This window comes from Paroedura picta, chromosome 3 (genome assembly GCF_049243985.1).
Source record: "Paroedura picta isolate Pp20150507F chromosome 3, Ppicta_v3.0, whole genome shotgun sequence".
NCBI lineage: Eukaryota > Metazoa > Chordata > Lepidosauria > Squamata > Gekkonidae > Paroedura > Paroedura picta.
Genome location: NC_135371.1, coordinates 162,880,606 through 162,903,159, shown reverse-complemented (window position 1 = coordinate 162,903,159; position 22,554 = coordinate 162,880,606). Strand labels below are relative to the sequence as shown.

At 47.4% G+C, this 22,554-nt stretch overlaps 1 protein-coding gene across 11 annotated transcripts in view; it reads right to left on the bottom strand.

The window, feature by feature from the left end:
* B4GALNT1 (beta-1,4-N-acetyl-galactosaminyltransferase 1) overlaps positions 1-22,554 on the bottom strand; it is a 55,808-nt gene that overhangs the window by 16,800 nt on the left and 16,454 nt on the right. For 8 of the 11 annotated variants that reach the window (XM_077329162.1, XM_077329167.1, XM_077329158.1 and 5 more), the window contains 6 exons: positions 9,486-9,701; positions 7,864-8,037; positions 5,604-5,710; positions 5,434-5,471; positions 3,914-4,094; positions 326-433 (listed from right to left, as the gene is read on the bottom strand). In XM_077329162.1, coding sequence (XP_077185277.1) covers positions 326-433; positions 3,914-4,094; positions 5,434-5,471; positions 5,604-5,710; positions 7,864-8,037; positions 9,486-9,700 — 823 coding nt within the window. In that variant the 5' untranslated portion in view covers position 9,701. Of the gene's footprint in view, positions 1-325; positions 434-3,913; positions 4,095-5,433; positions 5,472-5,603; positions 5,711-7,863; positions 8,038-9,485; positions 9,702-22,554 lie in introns of those variants that run through there. The other 3 variants (XM_077329159.1, XM_077329168.1, XM_077329169.1) reach the window with 3 other exon arrangements.

Genomic DNA, 22,554 nt, shown 5'->3' with positions numbered 1-22,554 from the left:
ATGGTCAGAGCTTCAGACAGCATGTCGCTGCCTTACCACCCTGCGCCACAAGAGGCTCTTATACGAGGGGGCTACACATGCACTATTACACATGCACTATTCAGTCGGGCTCTAAGGCCCTGTGGTGTCCACGTATCTCTTTAGATCCAACACCACTTCCTGGCTAAAAGGATCTTTAAGGACACGGGAAAGCCAAGCTGTGGCCCGTGCTCTTCACTCCACCCCTTCCGAGTGAGCTCCAGCACAATAGACGGGCTCCCGTGGGCTCTTTCCCCACTAGTTCTCTTCCCACGAAGAGCCCGTGGGGCTTGCCTGCAGAACTCACCTCCTCCTCCTCCTCCGGAGGAGGATCCGGGGTTGTAGAGCCGGGGGGTGGGCGCGTGACGGATGCGGATGCTGAAAACTGCCTGGTGCCCATCGGTAGAAAACTGCACTGGAAAACAGAGGAAGAGGCAGGAAGCCAGTTTAGGGCTGCGCTAGTTGGAACAACGATGGATCCTGGCGAACGATTTGCAAATTACGGAGTGCGCCGGTTGGGTCTGGGGTTGCCACCCTGCGGCCCATGCAAGAAAGACACCTGAAATACAGGTTCACCTCTATTCCTGTGCTTGCAATGCCCAATTCAGATCAGTCCCCCCCCACACACACACACATACACTCTTGTTGGGTTTCCCCCCAACCTAACACATTCCTCTTAGGCGGCTGTTCTGGGAACCCCACTTATTCCCTGAGATTCATGTGGGTTTCCCCAACAGGCCCCCAAGGAAGACTGAGCCCCCTTCTCCATGTGCACCATGATCCTAAACCAAATCAGGCTCTGCATGTGGGGAACATGACAATAGGCCTCCCCACAATGGTTCTGGATTGTTTGTACCTTGATTCATGGATCACAGAATCATAGAGTTGGAAGGGACCTCCAGGGTCATCTAGTCCAACCCCCCGGCACTATGCAAGACACTCACAACTAACTGCCCATCCACAGGGACCCCAATTCCATACCCAGATGATGCTCCCCCAAAACAGACCCCAGAATCCCTGGCCAGTGTGGCCTGGAAGAAATTCACCTCCCAACCCCAAAGGGTCAATGGGCATCTCCCTGGGCATGCAAGAAAGGGCTACATTTTGGGAGGGCGGGGCTGTGGGCAGAGAGAGGAGGGTGGGCTGTGAAGTACAAGAAAAAGGACAGCAACTGACCGCTTTCTCACCATGAAGGGGAGTGGCCAAGTCATCTGCATAGAGTGCAAGAAATCTTTGGGCTGGTCCTGACAAGCTCCTAGAAACTACCCATTGGATACCTCCTGCCTTGGAAATGTGCTTAGGATCTCAATTTTTAATGAGCCATGATTAGATCCTGTACATATTGACTCAGAAGTAAAATCTCAGTTCAATGGGATTTATCCCCGAGTAACCGTGCAAAGGAACGCACCCTCCCCACAACCTAATGGGGAGCAGATGGCACACGGTTTGTTGTTTTTTACTGCGAGGCCTGAATTCTTTCTCCGCCAACACATTGTGCAGCCTGAATTCTGGCCAAGTCAGCCGCTGGGCTGCCCAGCAGAAAAGAAGAAGCCACCCACACAGATTGGCCATCAGGAGTTACTCAAACACTGTCAGCTTGGAAGTACTCACATGCCCTCGGCCACACCGGGTGACAATTCCTATTTCCTGTGAACTGCCTGGATGACGTGTCCCTTCCCCCCCCCTTCCCCACCCCGTACAGCCAACCTGTTGTAACATGTTCACACTGACTTGAGTGTTGCAGCATTCGATAAAGCTTAAAGGGAAATGAGTTCTAGTTCTCACTGCTTAACTCCTGCTCCCAAATGCCTACTGAAACATGGAAATGTAGATGTAAAGGTATCTCCTGTGCAAGCACCGGGTCATGTCTGACCCTTGGGGTGACGCCCTCCAGTGTTTTCATGGCAGACTCAATACGGGGTGGTTTGCCAGTGCCTTCCCCAGTCATTACCGTTTCCCCCCCAGCAAGCTGGGTACTCATTTTACCGACCTCGGAAGGATGGAAGGCTGAGTCAACCTTGAGCCGGCTGCTGGGATCAAACTTGCAGCCTCATGGGCAAAGCTTTCAAACTGCATGCCTGCTGCCTTACCCCTCTGCACCATAAGAGGCTCTTTTTTAATGTAGATGTAGAGTTAGGCAAAAGCTGAGGGTGGTGACCTCAGCTAAGACATATTAGAGAAAGTGGGCTCCAAACCAGATACTTTAGAAACACTAGTTGGAGATACACCAAACAGATTTTTCTTTGCCACCCAGCAAGCCTTTCAATTTTGATCTTGGACAAAAGAGCATTCCACAAAATAAATTGACCACTGAGGAAGACCCCTGGGGGTCGAAACACGTTTGGTCTGTTTTGCCATGTGCAGTTAGATATCTGTTGTTTTTACTTTGTTTTAAATAGATCATTGGTGCACTTTGTTTAATCAATATTTGTAATGATTTTTTTTAATATTGCTTTGCAGCTCAACTTTTGGGTTCCTGCCTTCTGTTCAGGGTGGGTTTCGGTTCCCTTTTTGGTTTTGCATTGTAACGTCTATTCTTAGTCAGCCTTACAACGCACCAGTTAGGAAGGGAAATGTTATTATGGTCTGATGGGCGGGGGGGGGGGGGCGCAGGACAAAGCTGAAGTTGCAAGAAGGGGAGCTCCCCTAGTGGTCAAGGCAAAATCTGAACTCGGGACTTGCCTGGTCACAAATTTTTAGCCCCTAAGGTACAGTAGCTCTATAGCAGTGGTCCCCAACCTTTCTTAGGCTGGGGACCGGCAGGGCATCGGGCCACGCCCACGCATCTGGCAGTGCGCGGGCGCGGCCCGGCCCTGATTCCCTCTCCCCGCCCTCCCGCAGTAAGAAGCTTCCCGGGCCGCAAGCTTGTGGCCTGGGAAGTTTTTTACTGCGGGGGGGCAGGGAGAGGGAGCCGCGGCCCGGCGCCATGGCCTTCGTGGCCCGGCACCGGGACGCGGCCCGCAGGTTGGGGACTACTGCTCTATAGGACTCTATATTATGCTGTACTATACCACAAAAGCTTTGCAGGGGGGAGGGGAGGTTAAAAAATGAGAGCTCTACGGGTTTGTTTATCTTCTCAGGGCGGTTTCTTTTTAAAAACTAAAGTTTCTTATTATACCTAAAAACAAAAAACGCAAAAAACCTAAAAACAGAAAAACACAAACTAAACCATCTGATATCACATATAGAAACAAACCACCCTAAAACAGGATGGTTCCAACCAGTAAAGAAGGACACAAAATGCACAGGATTATATAAATTAAGAACAGAAACCAAATTAGTAACAAAAGGATGGGGGAGGGGGGGGGCGCCTCCGCCTAAGCTGGCATGCTTTCTACATGAAATCATTCAGTCCAGTTCTAAACAATATTATACGGATCACCTTGATATAGTATCAAACCAAATAAATAAATTAAAAATGCCGTCTGTCTGAAGAACATTCTTAAATGAAACATATTCAGAAAATTCCATCAGATCCTTTAGAAAACTATTCCAGCTTATCAGAAAGCCATCTGTCTTTTGTCTTCCCTGAATTAATCTAACTTTTTTTGTGGTTTCTGGTGGTTTGTATCTCGTCATAATTCCCCACAGTGCTTCCTGATTGTTTGTGCCATGTTATAATTCCTCATAATGGTTGCTGATCATTTGTCCCTGGCTCCGTGGGCCTTGATATACCTCCCCAACGTGTTTCCTGACTCTTTGCCCTTTGTTCCATATGCTTTGTTATAAATCCCTGCCGTGGTTCCTGATTGTTTGCCCCTTGTTCCTAGTGCTTTGTTAGACCTCCTTGATGCTCTATGCGGGGAAGTCTTATGCTTTGCAATGTCTAGTCTTTTGCACTGCAGAACCCATGCCATATATTTGCTGCCCTCGTGACATTTGTTCCCCTATCCACCTGTGTCCGCCGTGTTGGGATGGAAGAGCGTGTTGGTGTAGGTGATGAACTGCATTTGACGGTTGATGTTGTCCAGGTGGGGTCCCGACAGAGTGAGGTGCATTTCCCCTTCCCCTTCCATTTTGACCCCTTCCACTTCGGCAGCCACATCAAAGGTGCCCATTGTAGCTGACAGGTTGATCTGCCACAGAAGCAAAAGAAGAGCAGTGTTAGACTTGGAGGAAGATGCCCTGTGATTTTTAGAAGGTCGCTGGCTGGCTGGCTGGCTGGCTGGCTTGCTGGGAATAGCCCTTTTTCTAGGACACCTCGTCTGTCAAAGAGAATGAGACCTGTTTATCCGCTGAGGCAGGAAAAACAAGCTGACCCCTCACGGCAAAGAAACCTGGACATCTCAAATTTTGTTCTAATAGCAAATCACCTAGGATGGTCAGGAACCCAGCTCTCTGCTGGCCAAAGATGCTTGACCCATCCACTCACAGCAAGAAATGAGAGATGCTCTCAGAGAACCCTGCAGTCTCCCTGTCTCTCATTTCCTAACTGGGTAAGTGTGCGGGAGACTGTGGAAAGGGCCCTAGTGCAATAGCAGAGCATTTGCTTGCCATGAAGAAGGTCCTAGGTTCGATCCCCAGCATTCTCCGTTCAAAGGACCAGCTGTCTCAGAGTGCCTGAGAAAGGGAGAAAGGGGGATGAAGCTGTGGCTATGTTCTTTACTCTTGGTCCCTGCTAGCACTGTACTGGCTGGTTGGGGGGGGGGCTGACAATGGGGGAAATAGGCAGTGTACACTGGCATCATGCTTGTATGCCTTCAGGGAGGGCAGTATATACATATACCGTATATAAGGCGACCCACATATAAGCTGAGGCACCCAATTACACCACAAAATCTGGGCAAATTTGACTTGCATAGAAGCCGAGGGTGGGAAACGCTCCATTATGACAGGCTCTCCCATCCAGCCTCCCCCCCCCCCAACAAATACAGAAAAGTCAAGAGGATGAATAGCTGCTGGTTTTTGTACCCCGCTTTTCACCCACAGAAACAAAAAGACTAGTTTGGAAGAAGAGGAAGAAGTGAAGGCAAAAGGGAAAGTCCCTCAGTCAAACCGTTGTTGCCCTACAAGCTGCCAGAACAACGATTGGCTGGCTGGAGCAGGCTTTTATTTCAATTACCATATATACCCGCGTATAAGACGAGGAGGGCTTTTTCAGTGTGAAAAAAGATGCTGAAAAACTAGGCTTATACGTGAGTATATAGGGGAATGAATGAATGAATGAATGAATGAATGAATGAATGAATGAATGAATGAATGAATGAATGAATTCAACGTCACTCCCAGCAAAATGTCATTATGTCGAGGAGATGTTCTAGGATTTTACCACAGAGCTTTGGACAAATCCTAAAGTGTCACCTCAGTGCAACGACGTCACTTCCATTTTTTTGCACCCATCCCCCTCCACCCAGTTCCTCCTAGCAGGTTGTCAGCCGCAGCGGGCAACCCTATCCCAGCCCCAGCTGATCTTACCCGATACAACGCTCTGTCTGCTGCCTGTAAGCTCAGACCTGGGGATTGAAACGATACAGGGGAATGGGTGAGCATTTATGACCTGCTACGGTCTCCCCCCCCCCCCAACCACACAGGGCTATATTTCTGCCTTCCAGCTCCCCATGGTAACTCAAGGAAAAGGATCTCACCTGGGATGAGGATGGTCTGAAGGGGCCGCACTTCCACCCCCTGGGACGGATATTCCAGCGGAGAGTTGGCTCGGACGATGAGGAGTTGGTCAGCGGGGGAACGGGACCTGGACGGGGGCAAAGAGAAAAGAGGAAAGACCAGGGTTGCCTGCAGTTCTGGCTTGGAAAGATGCTTCTGGCATTGGACAGGAGGGCCAGGAAGGCTGCCAAGAACAGCCACTCCTCTTGAGAGGCTAAGCTACGCCTGCAAAGCATCTCCTTGCCGTATGGCTGCTTGAGGGCACAGGAGCCAGCGGATGGAGATTGCGATTTATGTCCTGCTAGAGCCACTCCTGCTGAAGGACAGGTCCTTGGGCTGGAGAGAAGAGGCTCCCAGTTCCTTGTTCACACTCCCTTTTTTCCTTATCCGCAGGGTCGTGAGAGAGAGAGAGAGAAAGAGAGAGAACTTAAAAATGCTTGGTTCTCCTGCAAGGAGAGCGGTACCATATAACTCTGGTTCTTGATGATGTCAGCTGGCTCAAAATTAGTTTCCATGACGCTGAAAGTAAAGCCTTTCTGGTGGCAGCCCCATTCCTGTGGAAACCCCTGCCCAAAGAAACCTCATAAACAACTTTGTTTTCACACAGTAGGCACCTGAAGGTCTTAGCTGAATGAACACTGTTGCTATTATCTTCTAGCCCAATGGTTCTCAGCCTGGGGGTCGGGAGCCCTTTGGGGGTCGAACGACCCTTTCAACAGAGGTTGTGGCAGGGCAAGCAACCTGGAGGGGGGGGCGCCATCCACACAACAGCCTTGCGGGGTAGATCAAGATTGAGCGTTAGTCTGTCTGGAGCAGCAGAAAAGAGCGAGATCGGCATGGACAGAACTGAACTGAGAAACCCCAGGAAAAAAACAGTTTATATACAATTATAAACAATGGATCAGTTTTGGTTTAATTTCTGTGAAAGAACACTTGCCTAATTTTATGGTTGGGGGGTCACCCCAATATGAGGAACTGTATTAAAGGCATTAGGAAGGTTGAGAACCACTGCTCTAGCCTGTCTCAGTAGATTAGTTTTATCATTGGTTACATCTTGATTTGGTTATTATTGGGTGCTTTAGGATGCTCTGGGCTGATCCTGTGTTGAGCAGGGGGTTGGACTAGATGGTCTGTATGGCCCCTTCCAAGTCTATGATTCTACTAGTAAAAGAGCCCATTGTAAACAAAATACAATGGCGCTAGAATGTGGGGGATAGGGAGGGACAGGGCAGCGCGCGGCAAGGACGCTGACCTTAGAGAGGAGGCGTCGTTGAGGGCGGGCGGCGGGGCGTCCTCGGCTCCTCGGCGGGCCCTTTGCGGCCATCTTTGATTCCGGCCGGGTCTCTCCGAGCTCCGTTTTCCGCAGGCACGGGAGTCCCTGGCAGCGGCGCGCAGGGCGGCTGGCGGGGGCTCCCTGGCCGGCGGTCTGACGATTGTCTGTCATGAGGAAGGGTCCAATCCGGACCCTTCCTCATCCCGGACACATCCCGCCCCAGAACGGCTTACTGTTTTATTTAGTCCGTGGCGCCCGCAGTGCCACGGGCAGTGTACAGATGATTCTATGACCATGTATCATATCAACCCCCCCTCCCAAAATGGCCAGTGATGGGCCTGGAGGGGATGGGGAGGGGAGGGGCCCTGGGTGGGCGTGTCCACAGCTCTGCTTCCCAACCATATTCTGCACAATCGCCCCTCTTTGGGGGTTTCTCGAAGCCTAAGGAACATTCCAGGAGTTTCTCAAAGGTAAAAAAAATTGAGAAAGGCTGGCCTATCTGAGGAAGGGATTTTTGACTCTCAAAAGTTTAGACCAGGGGTAGTCAAACTGCGGCCCTCCAGATGTCCATGGACAACAATTCCCATGATCCCCTGCCAGCGAATGCATTCGCTGGCAGGGGCTCCTGGGAATTGTAGTCCATGGACATCTGGAGGGCCGCAGTTTGACTACCCCTGGCTTAGACTCTCCCCCAATCTTGTTGATCTTTAAGATGTTGCTCAACTCAAATCCTTCAGCCTATTCCATCTCTGTTAAACAGCACAGGGACAAGGTTAGTTGGGGCGTGCGCGAAAAACATCCCAAAAGCCCAAATTCTGCAACTTGTGAACCGACATTTTTGTTTCTAGTAATGAGGGCTAGAAACTTTTGAACAGAGGAATGCTGAGTGCCCCGGGAACGGCATCCCAAAACTAATTTGGGTGCTTGCAAGATGCAGAAAACCGCAAGCAGCCCCGAGGAAGGCTTACCTCTGCCAGTAGTTGCGGTACTCGCGTGCCCGCTTGCTGTTGATGTCTGGCAGCTCGGAAGGGTTGAAGGACGTCGCAAAATCCAGAAAGTAGACCTGGCCAAAGAGCTGTCTTTGGAAAGGAAGGTTCATGCTAGGTTCCACGGTGCATTTGCAAGAGTTCTTAGGAAGAAGCCTGCAAAAGGGTGAGCAGACATCTCTAAGCATTGCTGAAAGCTTCCTGCAGAAGGAATTCAATTACTTTTATCGTTTCCAGAGGTGGATGAAGTGCCCGTAATAGCCCTTCAGAACACTTTATTAAAAGTAGCATTTAATTTCACAAGAAGGCTGGCTGGACGTGTTGGACGTGTTGGAGAACCTCTGAGACATGCTGAGCTACACTGAGCCCTGGGTAAGGATGGGGTGGTGGTAGGGAACAGCACACTGGCACATGGCATCCATGCGGCGTAATTTACAACAGACTTAAGGTGCATCTGACCTCCCTCCTACGTTATTTCTAGCGATCTCAGGAAGGGAATGTGAACCAGAAAAACAGCACTAAAAGCGCTGTCCACAGAGCTAGCGTCATTTGTGCATTGCCGCTGCAGCTGCTGATATAGCGCAACAGCAGACGGACGTCCACTTGGGAAGCTTGCCTGTGTGTTTCCTCCCCCAGCCCCCAAGAGTGGCCATTGGACCCTACCCTGCACCACCAGGGACCTTTTCAATTAGTCCTAAAATCAGCCGTTGGTGTATCACTATAGTGTTATAATGACCTATCAGTTTCTCTGAATCCTCAGGGGTTTTTTTTTAAGTAAGTCTGCGGTCCTTTTCATTACAGAGATATAAGGGGAAAGGCATATTTCGGCAATTAAAAGCACTAGGACCTTTTTATCTAAAAAATGAAACCTGCGAATTCAGAGAATCAGACAGATCATTATAGTGTTATAACACTATAATGATCTGTGTATAATGGTATGGTATTCTCAGGGTTTGGTTAGACAGGTATTGTTTTTTTTTTCACCACATCTTATTTAATATGGGTTTTATATATGTGTATGATTGTTTTATTTTTGTATAGGTTTTTATTGGGGATTTTAAATGTTGTAATTTGCCTTGAGCCTTCAGAGAGAGGCGAGTAATAAATCTCAATCTCAATCTCAATCATAATCATAATCATAATCAACAATGCCCCTATAATGGTATGTCAAGACCTCATTTTTTTAAGTAAAAAAAAAATGAAAGGTGGGTGGATGACCGTCTCACTGGACAGGGACAGAGCCATGAGGGAGGGACCAAGAAGATCCCAACATTCCTACCTGTATGAGTTCCATCCAGGTGTGCTGCAACCTTTATCAACATGTCATAGCACACTGAGTTTTGGAAAGCTCAGAGAAAAGATGGGAGGGATGCATGAGGAGTTCAGAAGCCAAACAATGTTGTGGGAAATGTGTGTGTGTGTGTGTGTGAAATCTCAGCTTCCCAACTGCTCCTGAGGGCAAGTAACTGAGGTTTAAGTGACCTTTATAAAAATCACATATGGCATTTTGTCCCCAAAGGCAGGAGAGGGACATAGTTTCACCAGGGAGGGAACAGGCTGAAAATAATTCCTTAACAGTTAAGGAACATGGGAATAGGCCTTACTCAAAGATCTCTTCCTTGACTCGGAAGGCGATGTGTGCATATTTCTTGTTGGACAGTGGCAGGTGGTCTTTCAAGAGCTGTTCAGGCGACTGGTCCGGCCGATGGCGGAGGTTGACTGTGTTGTAGGGTTTGGGTGACCAGACGTGGATATAGAGGAAGGCCAGGGATGCCGTCAACACCAGCAGGGCACACAAGGACTTCTGGACCGAATGCATCCTGGAGGAGGAAACCAGGAAGAGGGAGGGAGGGAGGGGGAGGGCAAGAAAAGGCAACATCAACAAGAGAAACAGCAGGAATCCAGATGGAATTCTAAGGAAAGTACTCAGGGCCCCAGTCATGAATAGCTTTATCTAGATCAGCCTTTTCCTGCCTTTTAAAACCATGAAATATTTTCAGGCTTTAAGGAATTGCAGAAGTGATGGCAGCTGGCCATGCCTGCGCCCCCCCCCCTCCCCAGAAGTGACATGTCCCTGGTAGTGATGCATCCATACATCCCCACCAGATGTGACCAGTGTCTCCTCTGGGTAGGGGAAAATAGCAATAAAGGGGGGGGGGGGTTATACACTGACAGTCAAGAAAAAAGGGAACGAATCCCAGTGTGCCAAAAAAATGAAGCTACTATGCCGTTTAATTACAGTATTTACTGTTAACTCAAACAAATAGTTTCAAATGAGTAGCCGTGTTGGTCTGAAGTAGCACAATAAAATCAGAGTCCAGGAGCACCTTTAAGGCCAACAAAGATTTATTCAAGGCGTGAGCTTTCGAGTGCAAGCACTCTTCGTCAGACTATGATCTTCTCACATGACAGGGAATATATAGCAAAAATCAGTTCTGTTACATCTGTGTCACAACCAGATACAGCCAATAATTTGCCAAAATAGCCAATGAATCCCCTAGAATTCAGTGTACTTTACAAAGAGAAACCAAAGTGTTGCTGGTAGAGAGATCAAAGGCTATCACCTCTCCATATAACGAATAGTTGTAACTTTTTTTTTTACAAATTATGTCTTAACTTACAGAAACAACATAAACATCAAAGTGCCAGAACACAAAAGGCAAGACAGTGACGGATGCTGGTTTTACAAGGCATCTGCTGTTTTCAAATAAAGATATGTCAAAATAATTTATACCTATCTTAGGGTTATTTTAAATACGGAACAACCATGCAGTGGATACAATATTACACATTTAGGAAAATTATGTGAAGATAATTGTAACAAAATTAGTTGGAACAAGCACAGCATAAGCTTGCAGGATATTAAAATCAGTTTTGTTTTCGGTTTTTAACTCAGCCTCTGTTGTGGTATCCTAAAGTTCTAAATGGTGGTCATAACCACAAGAATTTTTTCAAAGAATTATATTTGCAGGCAATCTGGAAAAAGTAATTGTAACATCAGTAAAGGAGAAGAAATAGGTGAAGTGAGTGTTCCAGTCTGAAGCACTAAATACTCACTGAGTCTTAACAAATTTGAGACTCTTAATGAAGAAGAAGAGTTGGTTCTTATATGCCGCTTTTCTCTACCCAAAGGGGCTTACATTCACCTTTCCTTTCCTCTCCCCACAAGAGACACCCTGTGAGGGAGGTGAGGCTGAGAGAGCCCTGATATTACGGAAGAAGAAGAAGAGTTGGTTCTTATATGCTGCTTTTCTCTACCTGAAGGAGTCTCAAAGTGGCTTACATTCGCCATCCCTTTCCTCTCCCCACAACAGACACCCTGTGAGGGAGGTGAGGCTGAGAGAGCCCTGATATTACTGAAGAAGAAGAAGAGTTGGTTCTTATATGCCGCTCTTCTCTATCCAAAGGAGTCTCAAAGCGGCTTACAGTCGCCTTCCCATTCCTCTCCCCACAACAGACTCCCTATGAGGGAGGTGAGGCTGAGAGAGCCCTGATATCACTGCTCGGTCAGAACAGCTTTATCAGCTGAATTGCAAGTGTGCACATATGCTCCCACACCACCTTTTTACGACCAAATTATGCAAGCCAGGCTTTCTCAACCAGGGTTTACAGAAACCTTGGGGTTTCTTGACGGCCCTGGAAGGGTTTCCAGAATAGGTGGGAGTTAATTAATTTTAATATATATTTTTTACTTTGTTAAACATTTATTGGGAGATATGACCATATGTGGTCATGACATCCCATTTCCCCACCCCCACCCACCCCCTGGAGCCCTGAGGGATGCTTCAGGGGTGTCTCAATGGTACAAAAGTTGAAATAGGCTGATGCAAGCAGTCAAAACTGAAAAGTATGAAAATAAAAATTTGTTATAAATAAAAACTGAAAAGTACATGCAGTACGATCCCTCAAGTAATGACAACTCTAGAAATCAGTAGTTAAAACTATTTGTTAAGAGTTAATAGTAAATAGTGTAAGAAATTAAAAGACGCTTGCTCCTGGGGAGGAAAGCTATGGCAAATTTAGGCAGCATCCTAAAAAGCAGAGACATCACCCTGCCAACAAAAGTGTGTTGCCTGGGAAGGCTATGGTCTTCCCAGTTGCAATATATGGCTGTGAAAGTTGGACCATAAGGAAGGCCGAGCGTCAAAGAATTGAGACTTTTGAACTCTGGTGCTGGAGAAGACTCTTGCGGGTACTTTGGACTGCAAGGCGAACAAACCGGTCAGTCCTAGAGGAGATCAGCCCTGACTGCTCCTTAGAAGGCCAGATCCTGAAGACGAAGCTCAAATACTTTGGCCACCTCATGAGAAGGAAGGACTCCCTGGAGAAGAGTCTAATGCTGGGAGCGATCGAGGGCAAAAGAAGAAGGGAATGACAGAGAATGAGGTGGCTGGATGAAGTCACTGAAGCAGTAGGTGCAAACTTAAATGGACTCTGGGGAATGGTAGAGGACAGGAAGGCCTGGAGGATCATTGTCCATGGGGTCGCGATGGGTTGGACACGACTTTGCAACTAACAACAACAACTGTAAGTAAACTGCATAGTAGCTTCCTTTTTCTGGTACGCTGGGACTCGTTCCCACTTTATTCCTGCTCTGTGTAGGTCCAGCAGAGCAACAGGTGAAGTGAGCTCCAGGGACATCTAATGATGTTAACAGTCATCTGAACTTCTGGGAAAGGCTGCGGAACCCCTGGGGCACAAAACCCACACCAAACCATGAGCTAGCACCCACCGCATTACAACACGCAATCGGCTTTACTACTAGTATATATATAAAACAAGTGGCTAAATGTTTGTTGTTCACAGGAGCAGACGGTGGCTCTCTGGGGCCATTTCAGGACACCAAAGCAGCATGAACGGGGTGAGGGAGTGAATGCTGAAGCCGCTATTCCCCACACGCTGTGGTGGCAAGCACAGCCGGGCCCACGTGCATCTGGGAAGGACAGAACTTCTATTGTATATCCCATACAAAGCTTTTGTGGCAGCTGCAACGGTCGGGCTGCATTTGTACCAGCCCAGGGCTCCGAACGACCTGACTGGCTTGTCACTTCCAGAGAAAGGTACCATAAAAACAAAGTCACACCGTCTGTTTTGGAAGCAAAGCGCATGATTAGATACACAGGTGTTTAAGCGGAAAACTATTAATAAAAAAAAATTGGCATGCATCGCGGGACCTTTAAATAAAGGAGAAAGAGGATTGGCTGCCTGGCTTGATTGACAGGCGGAAGAGCATCGCGTATAAACCGCGTTGCTCTCTTCCACCATTTCCAGCTTGTGGAGGGTGAGAAATGTGAAAAGGTGGCAAACTACAGTGAGACAGCAAGAAGGTGAGAAATGGCTGGGAGGCGCGATAATATTTAGCGCTAGGCCATTCAGCTGGCGTAATGCTATTTTTAGCGCTGTGCGGAAATGCCCACAGAGAGGCCTTCTGGGCTGTCCCTTGTAGGCATTGAAGATAAAAGGAGATCTCACATCTGGACGGTGCTCCAACAACTCGGCTGGCTCCCAGTTGAATTCCAGATTAAGCTTAAGGTTTTGGGAATCACCTTTAAGGCCATAGGCGGTCTGGGCCCAGTGTATCTGAGAGACTGCCTCCCTGCCTTCACTCCCAAAAGAGCTTTACGCTCCGCCACCTCCAACTGGCCGAGTATCCGTGGCCCCAAAGAAGCATATCGGACCTCAACAAGGGCCAGGGCCTTTTCAGTCCTGGCCCCTATCTAGTGGAACAAGCTCCCTGAGGAGATCAGGGCCCCACCAGAACTTCTACAATTCCGCAGGGCCTGCACCAGGCATTTGCTTGAGGCCGACTGACTCAAAACATCTACAGGTATGTGTCCCCCCCCCTCAGACTGAGAGGTCAAACCTACCTAGGGATTGTCAATATTATTGTTTGTTGAAATGCTGTTCTAGTTGGCATCTTATATCATGATTGTTATCCGTTATATTGTTCTATGTTCTATGTAATTGTTCTACAATGTTTTATGCAACCCCCCCCCCCCAAAGCTGTATGGAAGGGCGGTATAAAATTCTAAATAAGATACCATTTCTGTGTATGGGCATGTGGGCTGCTGACACTTTATACACGCTCCCTGTCTTGTCTAACAGTTCTCTTGTTACCCTCTGCAGGTTTTCTCTTCTTCTTCTTTGTACACCAGATGTTGCCTATTCCAACATTTAATTGCATATATGACACCAGAGAGTGATACACTTTTTGACGTCTTTCCCAACAGCGGAAATTTGGGGGAAGTAAACAAACAGCAGAAAGTAGAACCCTTTCCACACCCAGAAAAAAGGCCCAAAGGCTGTCTTCATGATCCTCGAAATCACAAGCATTCCACACAAAATCTCGCGATTCAGGCGTGGTTGGGGAATGCTGTTAAAACCAGAATCCCCTCGCCCCATCCCCTGGGAGGGAATTCATGATTGCCTAAAGGGGAAGCTTGAAAGAGTCACATTGGCTTCCTCCACCATTTCCCACCTCAAATGATGCCATTTCAGATCCGACCAGTAGTCTGTGTCTCTGACTGCCCTCCCGCCTCCTCCTCTCTGGTCCACACCATATTTTAAAAATTTGGGACACGATCTCATCACAACGTGAATCGACAGTAGCACAAGCACCACACACACTCCGCCTACCCCTCTAGCATCTAAATGCACCTTATTATTGAAGGTGCAATGGGGCACTTAGTTAATTTCATGCAGGGAAACATTTTATCTTATTTCATGCAGGAAAACATTTCAGTAATGGTGGCTGACTGTGTGATTGAAGGCAGGGTGGGCTTGCAGCATCCCTAGAGCACCCTGCCCTCTCCCCACACCAGGAGCTGGATGCTGAGCCTGGAGAGGGAGAGGGAGAGCAGTCAGCTTTCCCACACTTCTGTGCTATGGGTTGCTGCTGAGGATCCCCAGCGGCAGCCGCCACCCACGGCTTTCTCGGTTTCCAAGTATTTTAAAAAAGCAGTCTTGCATGTTACAATGCAGCAGTGTTATAATGCAATAATGTGACCAGATTGTCCCACTTTTGGAGGGACATTTGGGGGCACCTGGCCAATTGTACTTATGTTGAAATTAAAATATATATATTACAATAGTATTTTTACGTTCTAGGCATTCTTTGAAATTTTTTGTTGCTCCTTATAGACCAAATTTTAATCAAGAACCCCCTCCCCACCCCCTCGGTCAATGGTGTCCCACTTTACCAATGTTAAAATCTTGTCACCTTATGCAATAGCCAAGTTTATAACAAATAAAATAATATCCAGTATATTGGGGGGAGGGAGGGAAGAGGCAATTGAGGGCACAGAATGCTTGAATGAAGAGGTGCAATTAAAAGAAAGGTTCAAGCAGGCACCTTTCCCCCCCCCCAGAAGACTTTGTGAGACATACAGCAGATGGGAGTGCTGGGGCACCTTTCCCATGGGGGGGGGAGGAAGGGAGGGCGATGAGAAGATGTGAGAACAAGCAGGGGTGAAAAGGAGAGCATTTTCCTGTTTTGCTGGCATTAGGACGCAATTGCATTATTGCGCATACGCTGACAAAAAAAGGGAGGGGTGGGAGGGGAGGCAGGCCATCACTCTCCCAATAGAAGTGCAAAATGCAAACCATGAATGGACTCCTGGCCAATGCCAGAAAAAAACCCAAACGTAGAAAGCAAGGCGCAAATTTGAGGTCTACATCTAGAAGCCAACGTGGTGAGAACGTGCTGGCAAATCACAACTGTGGAAACAAATTGGGTGATGTGATATCCTAATGACTCCTTTGCATTATGTTTAATCAAAACTAAACTGTTTGCTCCAAGGGAACGGATATACTAACGTAACACTTCTTTCCCATGGGCAAAATGGCAGCATCAAAATAAGAAAGAGTAACAAATAAGAAAGAAAGAAAGAATTAAAAATCGTTGCACACAGAAAACCCATGTTATCAAGCATATAGCAAAGCAAGAACACATTCTACGTTCTACGTTCAATGCATGCCTTCCGTCCCTAGACTAGTGGTTCAATTTGCTTGATCCGCCTGCAGACTTGCCATCTCCGGGCTGGGAAAACCTGGAGATTTGGGAGGCGGAGCCTGAGGCCGTCGGGGTTTGGTTAGGAGAGGTACTCCAGTGTGGTACAATTCCATATGGTTCCCGCATTCAGGACGAAGCCTGCAGAGGACCCAGACTTCAGTGGAGTATAATGCTATGGATTCCACTCTCGAAAGCATTCCCTTACTCCAGGGGAACTGATCTTGGCTGTAAAGCCAGGTGATCCCCAGACCCCACCTGAAGGTTGGCATCCTTGGTAGTTTATTTTCCAAAGCAGGCATTTTCTTAGGAATGCCAATCTCCAGGTGGGAACTGGGGATCCCTCAGTTTTATGGCTCATCTTCAGGCAACACAGATCAGTTCCCCTGGAGAAAATGGCTGCTTGGGAGGGGGGACTCCACAGCATTATACGCCCTTGAGGTCAATCCCTGCTCCACCCCCAAAGTCTCCAGGTCTTCCCCAACCCAGAGCTGGCAACCCCATCCAGACTACAGAGATCAGTTCCCCTGGAGAAAAGGGCTGCTTGGGAGGGGGGACTCAACAGCATCAGACTCCACTGAGCTCCCTCCCTGCCCCAAATTCTGCTCATTCCAGGATCCACCCCCAAAGTCTCCAGGTATTCCCCAACCCACAGCTGGCAACCCTACATTTTCTCCAGGTTAATTTCCTTCACTTGGATGTCAGTTGCAAATAGCGTTACTTTCCTCTTGATTGTTGGCAAAACCGAGAACTCTGCAGGCCATAGCAGGTAAGGAAGGGTTTTCCTCCCTGGGGATAAGGAAAAAAGGACTAATGCAGTCAGTGTATCCTGCTGCAGTGAACTTAAAGATTCTGGGAACCTCTCTAAACAAAATGCTGCCCACCTGGATTTTATGCAGTTTTTATTATCCATCTATTATCCATTTTTTAAAAACAAATTACAAGGTACTTTCCAATTTTTAATTGCATCCATTAAAAATGCCATTATCAAACTAATGTACAGACAAAAATAAAAGTATACAGAGAATTACACTTTAAAAGGCAGCGGTAGAATAAATAGCGACGCACTTCCTGTATTAACAGCAAATAGCCGGGCCTCAAATACAAGAAGAAGAAGAAGAAGAAGAAGAAGAAGAAGAAGAAGAAGAAGAAGAAAGAAGAAAGAAGAAAGAAGAAAGAAGAAAGAAGAAGAAGAAGAAGAGTTGGTTCTTATATGCAGCTTTTCCCTACCCGACTATTTGCTAATATTCTATTATTATATGATTCTAGTTGCTGGACGCGGGATATGAGGGAGGCAGGGGGAGGAATGTGGAGTCCTCATTTTTTACTTTTAACTTTCGGGAGTGTTCCCAGAAAGTGGGAGGTATTGTTACTGCAAATTCGCATTGTAACAAAATATATATATATGGAGGGGGAGGGGGAGGGCGGGAGGAGAGGCAGACAGTAGGCAGAGTTGATACGCATCTATGATGACATCACTTGAGGCGGGACTGGGGGAGGAAGCAGAATCGAATCCTGAGCTTCCTCATTGGGTAACCACAAACTGCCTTCCAAGGGGAGGGAGAGAAATTGCATTTTCTGAGGGTTCTCAAACCATGCGGCAAACAGGGAGGGCACTCAGATCTCCTCCTTAAGAGCCCAATTTTGTGTCAAAGGTCTGTCATTCAAGAGGACTTTAGGAAGGCCACTGTAGCATTTTTTGCCGCTTCAGAAAAATTCCTAGTGTTTGAGGTTATATCTAGCATGCCTGTAAAAACAATGAGTAAATCTGTTTTCTACTTGCCAGTCACTGAGCCATCCCTTAAACAATTAGGGCAATTTTTTTTGAACAGTATTAATTAGCTTCTCTTTATTAGACTGAATCATTTAATTAAGGTCACTAAGCCTCAATGTTTTCCCTTTGGCGGTTCCGAGCCATCAGCCGCTAGAACGGTTTCCTATACCAGAACGCAATGTTCGACAGGAGGACCGTCTCAGTCCGAGAGAAAATTATCTGGTCCAGATTCTACAAGCAATATCTGACTTCCTAGGACAGTAAAGAACATTGGGTTTTGTTCAGAACTGGCTTGGATACCCTCCTTATCCGCACAATTTTTCCAAAGAACGTGGCAATTCCCAGGGTCCAAGGTTGCCATGCAGAGATAAGCAATGGGAAACCATGCCGTGTGGCAGTGGCACAGGTGGTGTGCAGGTGGCATGGATGGTGTGGAAGCTGCTGGCATGGGCCTAATTAAGATTACTAACCACAAATTCAGAGCAGCTTTTACATCACTCCGATGTGAAACAATGCCAACAGAGGTTTTAGCTGGCCGTTTTAGCTGTATGCCAAAAAAACCCAGTGTTTTTGTATCTGTGGTGCACAAGCTCTGGAGGATTTACCCCATTACATATTTGACTGCTTACTTTACACTCAACCCAGGGCCAAATTCCTAGATAAGATCTTAAGGGGCTCTAACCTTCCCTCTGTTGCTGAAAAGACAATCTATCTTTTATCTGGCCAGGTTGATAAAGTAACATATAAAACCGTTCTTTTTGCTTTGGCTGCAAGGAAAATAAGGTTGTTGTTAAGGCAAGCTCTTAATACTCTTGCACTTTGTACTCATGTATGCTGTTTCAGTTCTTTGGTCTTAAATTTTATATTTTTATACAGTTCTTTTTATTCTATTTTACTGTTTATAAATTTGTATTTTATATTTTGTAAAGGCCTATGGCTATATACGAGCCTCTTGTGGCGCAGAGTGGTAAGGCAGCAGACATGCAGTCTGAAAGCTCTGCCCATGAGGCTGGGAGTTCAATCCCAGCAGCCGGCTTAGGTTGACTCAGCCTTCAATCCTTCCGAGGTCGGTAAAATGAGTACCCAGCTTGCTGGGGGGTAAACGGTAATGACTGGGGAAGGCACTGGCAAACCACCCCATATTGAGCCTGCCATGAAAACGCTGGAAGGCGTCACCCCAAGGGTCTGACATGACCCGGTGCTTGCACAGGGGATACCTTTACCTTTATGGCTATATACAAATAAATGTATCACTATCACTACTGAAACCAAAACAGGTTAGATGTAACAAGGCGACCAAATTTAGACTACTAATCACATGACTCCTTTCTTGCACCTTCTGTTCATTGTGGGTTACCAATCTGAAACTATTTGACAATAGAGGAGGGCAGGATACTGTTTCCGTTGGCTGCAGAGGAGAGGACACGCAGTAATGGGTTTAAACTACAAGTACAACAATATAGGCTAAATATCAGGAAAAAATGTTCACAGTCAGAGTAGTTCAACAGTGGAATAGGCTGCCTAAGGAGGTGGTGAGCTCCCCCTCACTGGCAGTCTTCAAGCAAAGGTTGGATACACACTTTTCTTGGATGCTTTAGGATGCTCTGGGCTGATCCTGCGTTGAGCAGGGGGTTGGACTAGATGGCCTGTGTGGCCCCTTCCAACTCTATGATTCTGTGACAACAACGTTGCTTGGAAAACGTATTATCCTTGGTTTTGGTAGGAATTGTACACAGTTCCTGCTGGGCTGGTTGATTCTACATTATCTATGTACCACGAATCTATTTGACTTTGGTAAATAAATTGGCGACATTGGAAGCCAGTGAGCTCCCCATAGCAACCCCTTGTATCTGCAAATAAAATCGATAATCAGATCTAATTTTTTTTTTAAATCAACAAGAGAAAATGAGTAGGAGGGAAAGGGTTTGTTCTAGTGTTCAGTGCCTCCTTATTAACTGGGCATGCTTCCTCATGTGCGATGCTGGCATAAAAAGATAAGGGCTGATCCTGCGTTGAGCAGGGGGTTGGACTAGATGGCCTGTATGGCCCCTTCCAACTCTATGATTCTAGGATTCTATAAAGGGAGGCTGATGTTCTGTTTTATTATTGTATTTTATTGTTTTGGTTTTATTATTAGAAATCACCCCAAGCCCGCAGCAGGGAAGGGCGAAATAGAAACTAAGTAAACTAAGGACAGACCAATGGAAGTCCCTTTCAAACACAACACTTCATTCAGTGATGGACAGGGCTGCCAACCTCCAGGTAGTGTCTGGGGACCTTCTGGGATTACTGTTGGAAGGGAAGGACTTGCAATGTCTTTTAGTCTCAGCCTCCCGAAAGGCCAATGAGAGAGTTTTATGGCTAGGTTAGTGTCCCAGCATTCTCCTTGGCTCATTCCGCACACATTGGATAATATAGAAGCAGATTTTCCTGCTGTAAAAATGCATTGAAAGCGCATTATCCGATATGTGCAGAAGGAGTGACTCCTTTTACTGCTGTCCCCTTTGACATGGGGACTGATTTTCTCAGGGAGTTTCCTTCCTTCCTTCCTTCCTTCCTTCCTTCCTTCCTTCCTTCCTTCCTTCCTTCCTTCCTTCCTATACATCTATCTTCCTTCCTTCCTTCCTTCCTTCCTTCCTTCCTTCCTTCCTTCCTTCCTTCCTCCCTCCCTCCCTCCCTCCCTCCCTCCCTCCCTCCCTCCCTTCCTTCCTTCCTTCCTTCCTTCCTTCCTTCCTTCCTTCCTTCCTTCCTTCCTTCCTATACATCTATCTCCCTTCCTTCCTTCCTTCCTTCCTTCCTTCCTTCCTATACATCTATCTCCCTTCCTTCCTTCCTTCCTTCCTTCCTTCCTTCCTTCCTTCCTTCCTTCCTTCCTTCCTTCCTTCCTTCCTTCCTTCCTTCCTTCCATCCTTCCTTCCTTCCTTCACATCTATCTCCCTTCCTTCCTTCCTTCCTTCCTTCCTTCCTTCCTTCCTTCCTTCCTTCCTTCCTTCCTTCCTTCCTTCCTTCCTTCCTTCCTTCCTTCCTTCCTTCCCTCCCTCCCTTTTACAGCATCCTTTTTACCATACACAGGCAGAGTTCTCCATCTTTGGCACCATGAATACAAGCATGGCTCCGATGTCTGCATCCATCCTAGACAGACTGAATAGTTTAGGACTCTCTCTCCTGCTGCTCTATCTAGCACCATAGTCCCTTAATAAACGACTTATATCACTTTGAAAAGACTAAAGAAGTCTCTGCTAGTTTTGTTCTCTCTCTTGCAAGCACACAGATCGCATGGTCAGCATCTGCTGCTGAGATAAGTGTAAGTGCACGCTGCTAATTTTAGGAAAATGCCTAAATATTCCAATAATTCGGGTGGGTAGCCGTGTGGGTCTGAAGCAGCACAACAAAATCAGAGAGCACCAACAAAGATTTATTTAAATAGATTAAAGGGGCTCCCGGACTCTGATTTTGTAGTGTATTTGCGTAGCTCAGATGTAGCCATCCGGCCAGCCCACCCTCCCCAGCCTGCCTGTCTCAAAGATCAAACGTTCTTTCATGGGAAAGGGTTTTCCAAGTATCTGGAGGGGAGGGGGACTTGTTCTTGGGCCTGCTTTGTCACAGACAATCCTCCCATTCTGTGTTTCCTTTGGCAGAGTGATCGCTTGTGTGTCTTTAACTCAGTAAACAAACTTTTGGTTCAATGCCTGAGTTGTGGTATTTACCGTGTTGGAGAATGAGGAAGGACTCCGGAGAAGCGTTTGCCTAGGGCCATGACAACGGGAGAACACGGGAGCATATATCTTGCATGAAACTTGGCTGGCCTTCAAGGTGCCCCTGGACTCAAGCTTTGTTCTACTCCAGTCATTACACCCATAATCTCCAGGCAACAGAGACCGGTTCACCTGGAGAAGACGGACGCTTTCAAAGGTGGCCTTTAGGGCTCATTGAAGTCCTCTTCCTCGGGCTCCCCCATAGGGCCACCAGCTCCGGGTTGGGAAATACCAGGAGATTTGGGGGGGGGGGCTTGGGGGGGAGGGACTTCAGTGCCCTAGAACAGGGGTAGTCAACCTGTGGTCCTCCAGATGTTCATGGACTACAATTCCCATGAGCCCCTGCCAGCGTTTGCTGGCTCGGGCTCATGGGAATTGTAGTCTGTGAACATCTGGAGGACCACAGGTTGACTACCCCTGCCCTAGAACCTACCTTCCAAAGCAGCTATTTTCTCCAGGTGAACTGATCTCTGGCACCTGGAGATCAGCTGCAATACTGGGAGATCTCTAGCCATCACTTGGATGGCGGCAAACCCTACTGCAATCCCCAAAATCTCCAGGTATTTTGTGACCTGGAGCTGGCAACCCTATTCCCGGAAGGCACTGTACTGAAGGCCATTAGCCAAGCTGACATGAAAAAGGGAGTAGGCAAAACCATGCAAGGTCAATGCCACCAGCATTCGCCCCCAACGTCTAAACCAGGGGTAGTCAAACTGCGGCCCTCCAGATGCCCATGGACTACAGTTCCCATGAGCCCCTGCCAGCAAATGCTGGCAGGGGCTCATGGGAATTGTAGTCCATGGACATCTGGAGAGTTGCAGTTTGACTACCCCTGGAAACGAATGATCCGTGTTCAGATAGAGAAATGCCCCCATGAATACTAAGGCACAAGCCAAGAAGGGATGCTTTTTGAAGGACACATTTCCTGAGCATTTAAAGCAGTCACCTGGAAGAAGTCAGAGCTTGGCAGATCCTGCTTCTCCCAGAACCTCAGTTGTGTCAGCTCAGTGTTCCTAAAGCCACCCACCCCCCAAAAAATCTTCTCTGGGCAGAAAGAAGGCCCTGGAACTCTTGCCTCACAATGTAGGGATGCCATTCCCCAGGTAGGACATGGAGATCTCCTGGAAATACAGGTC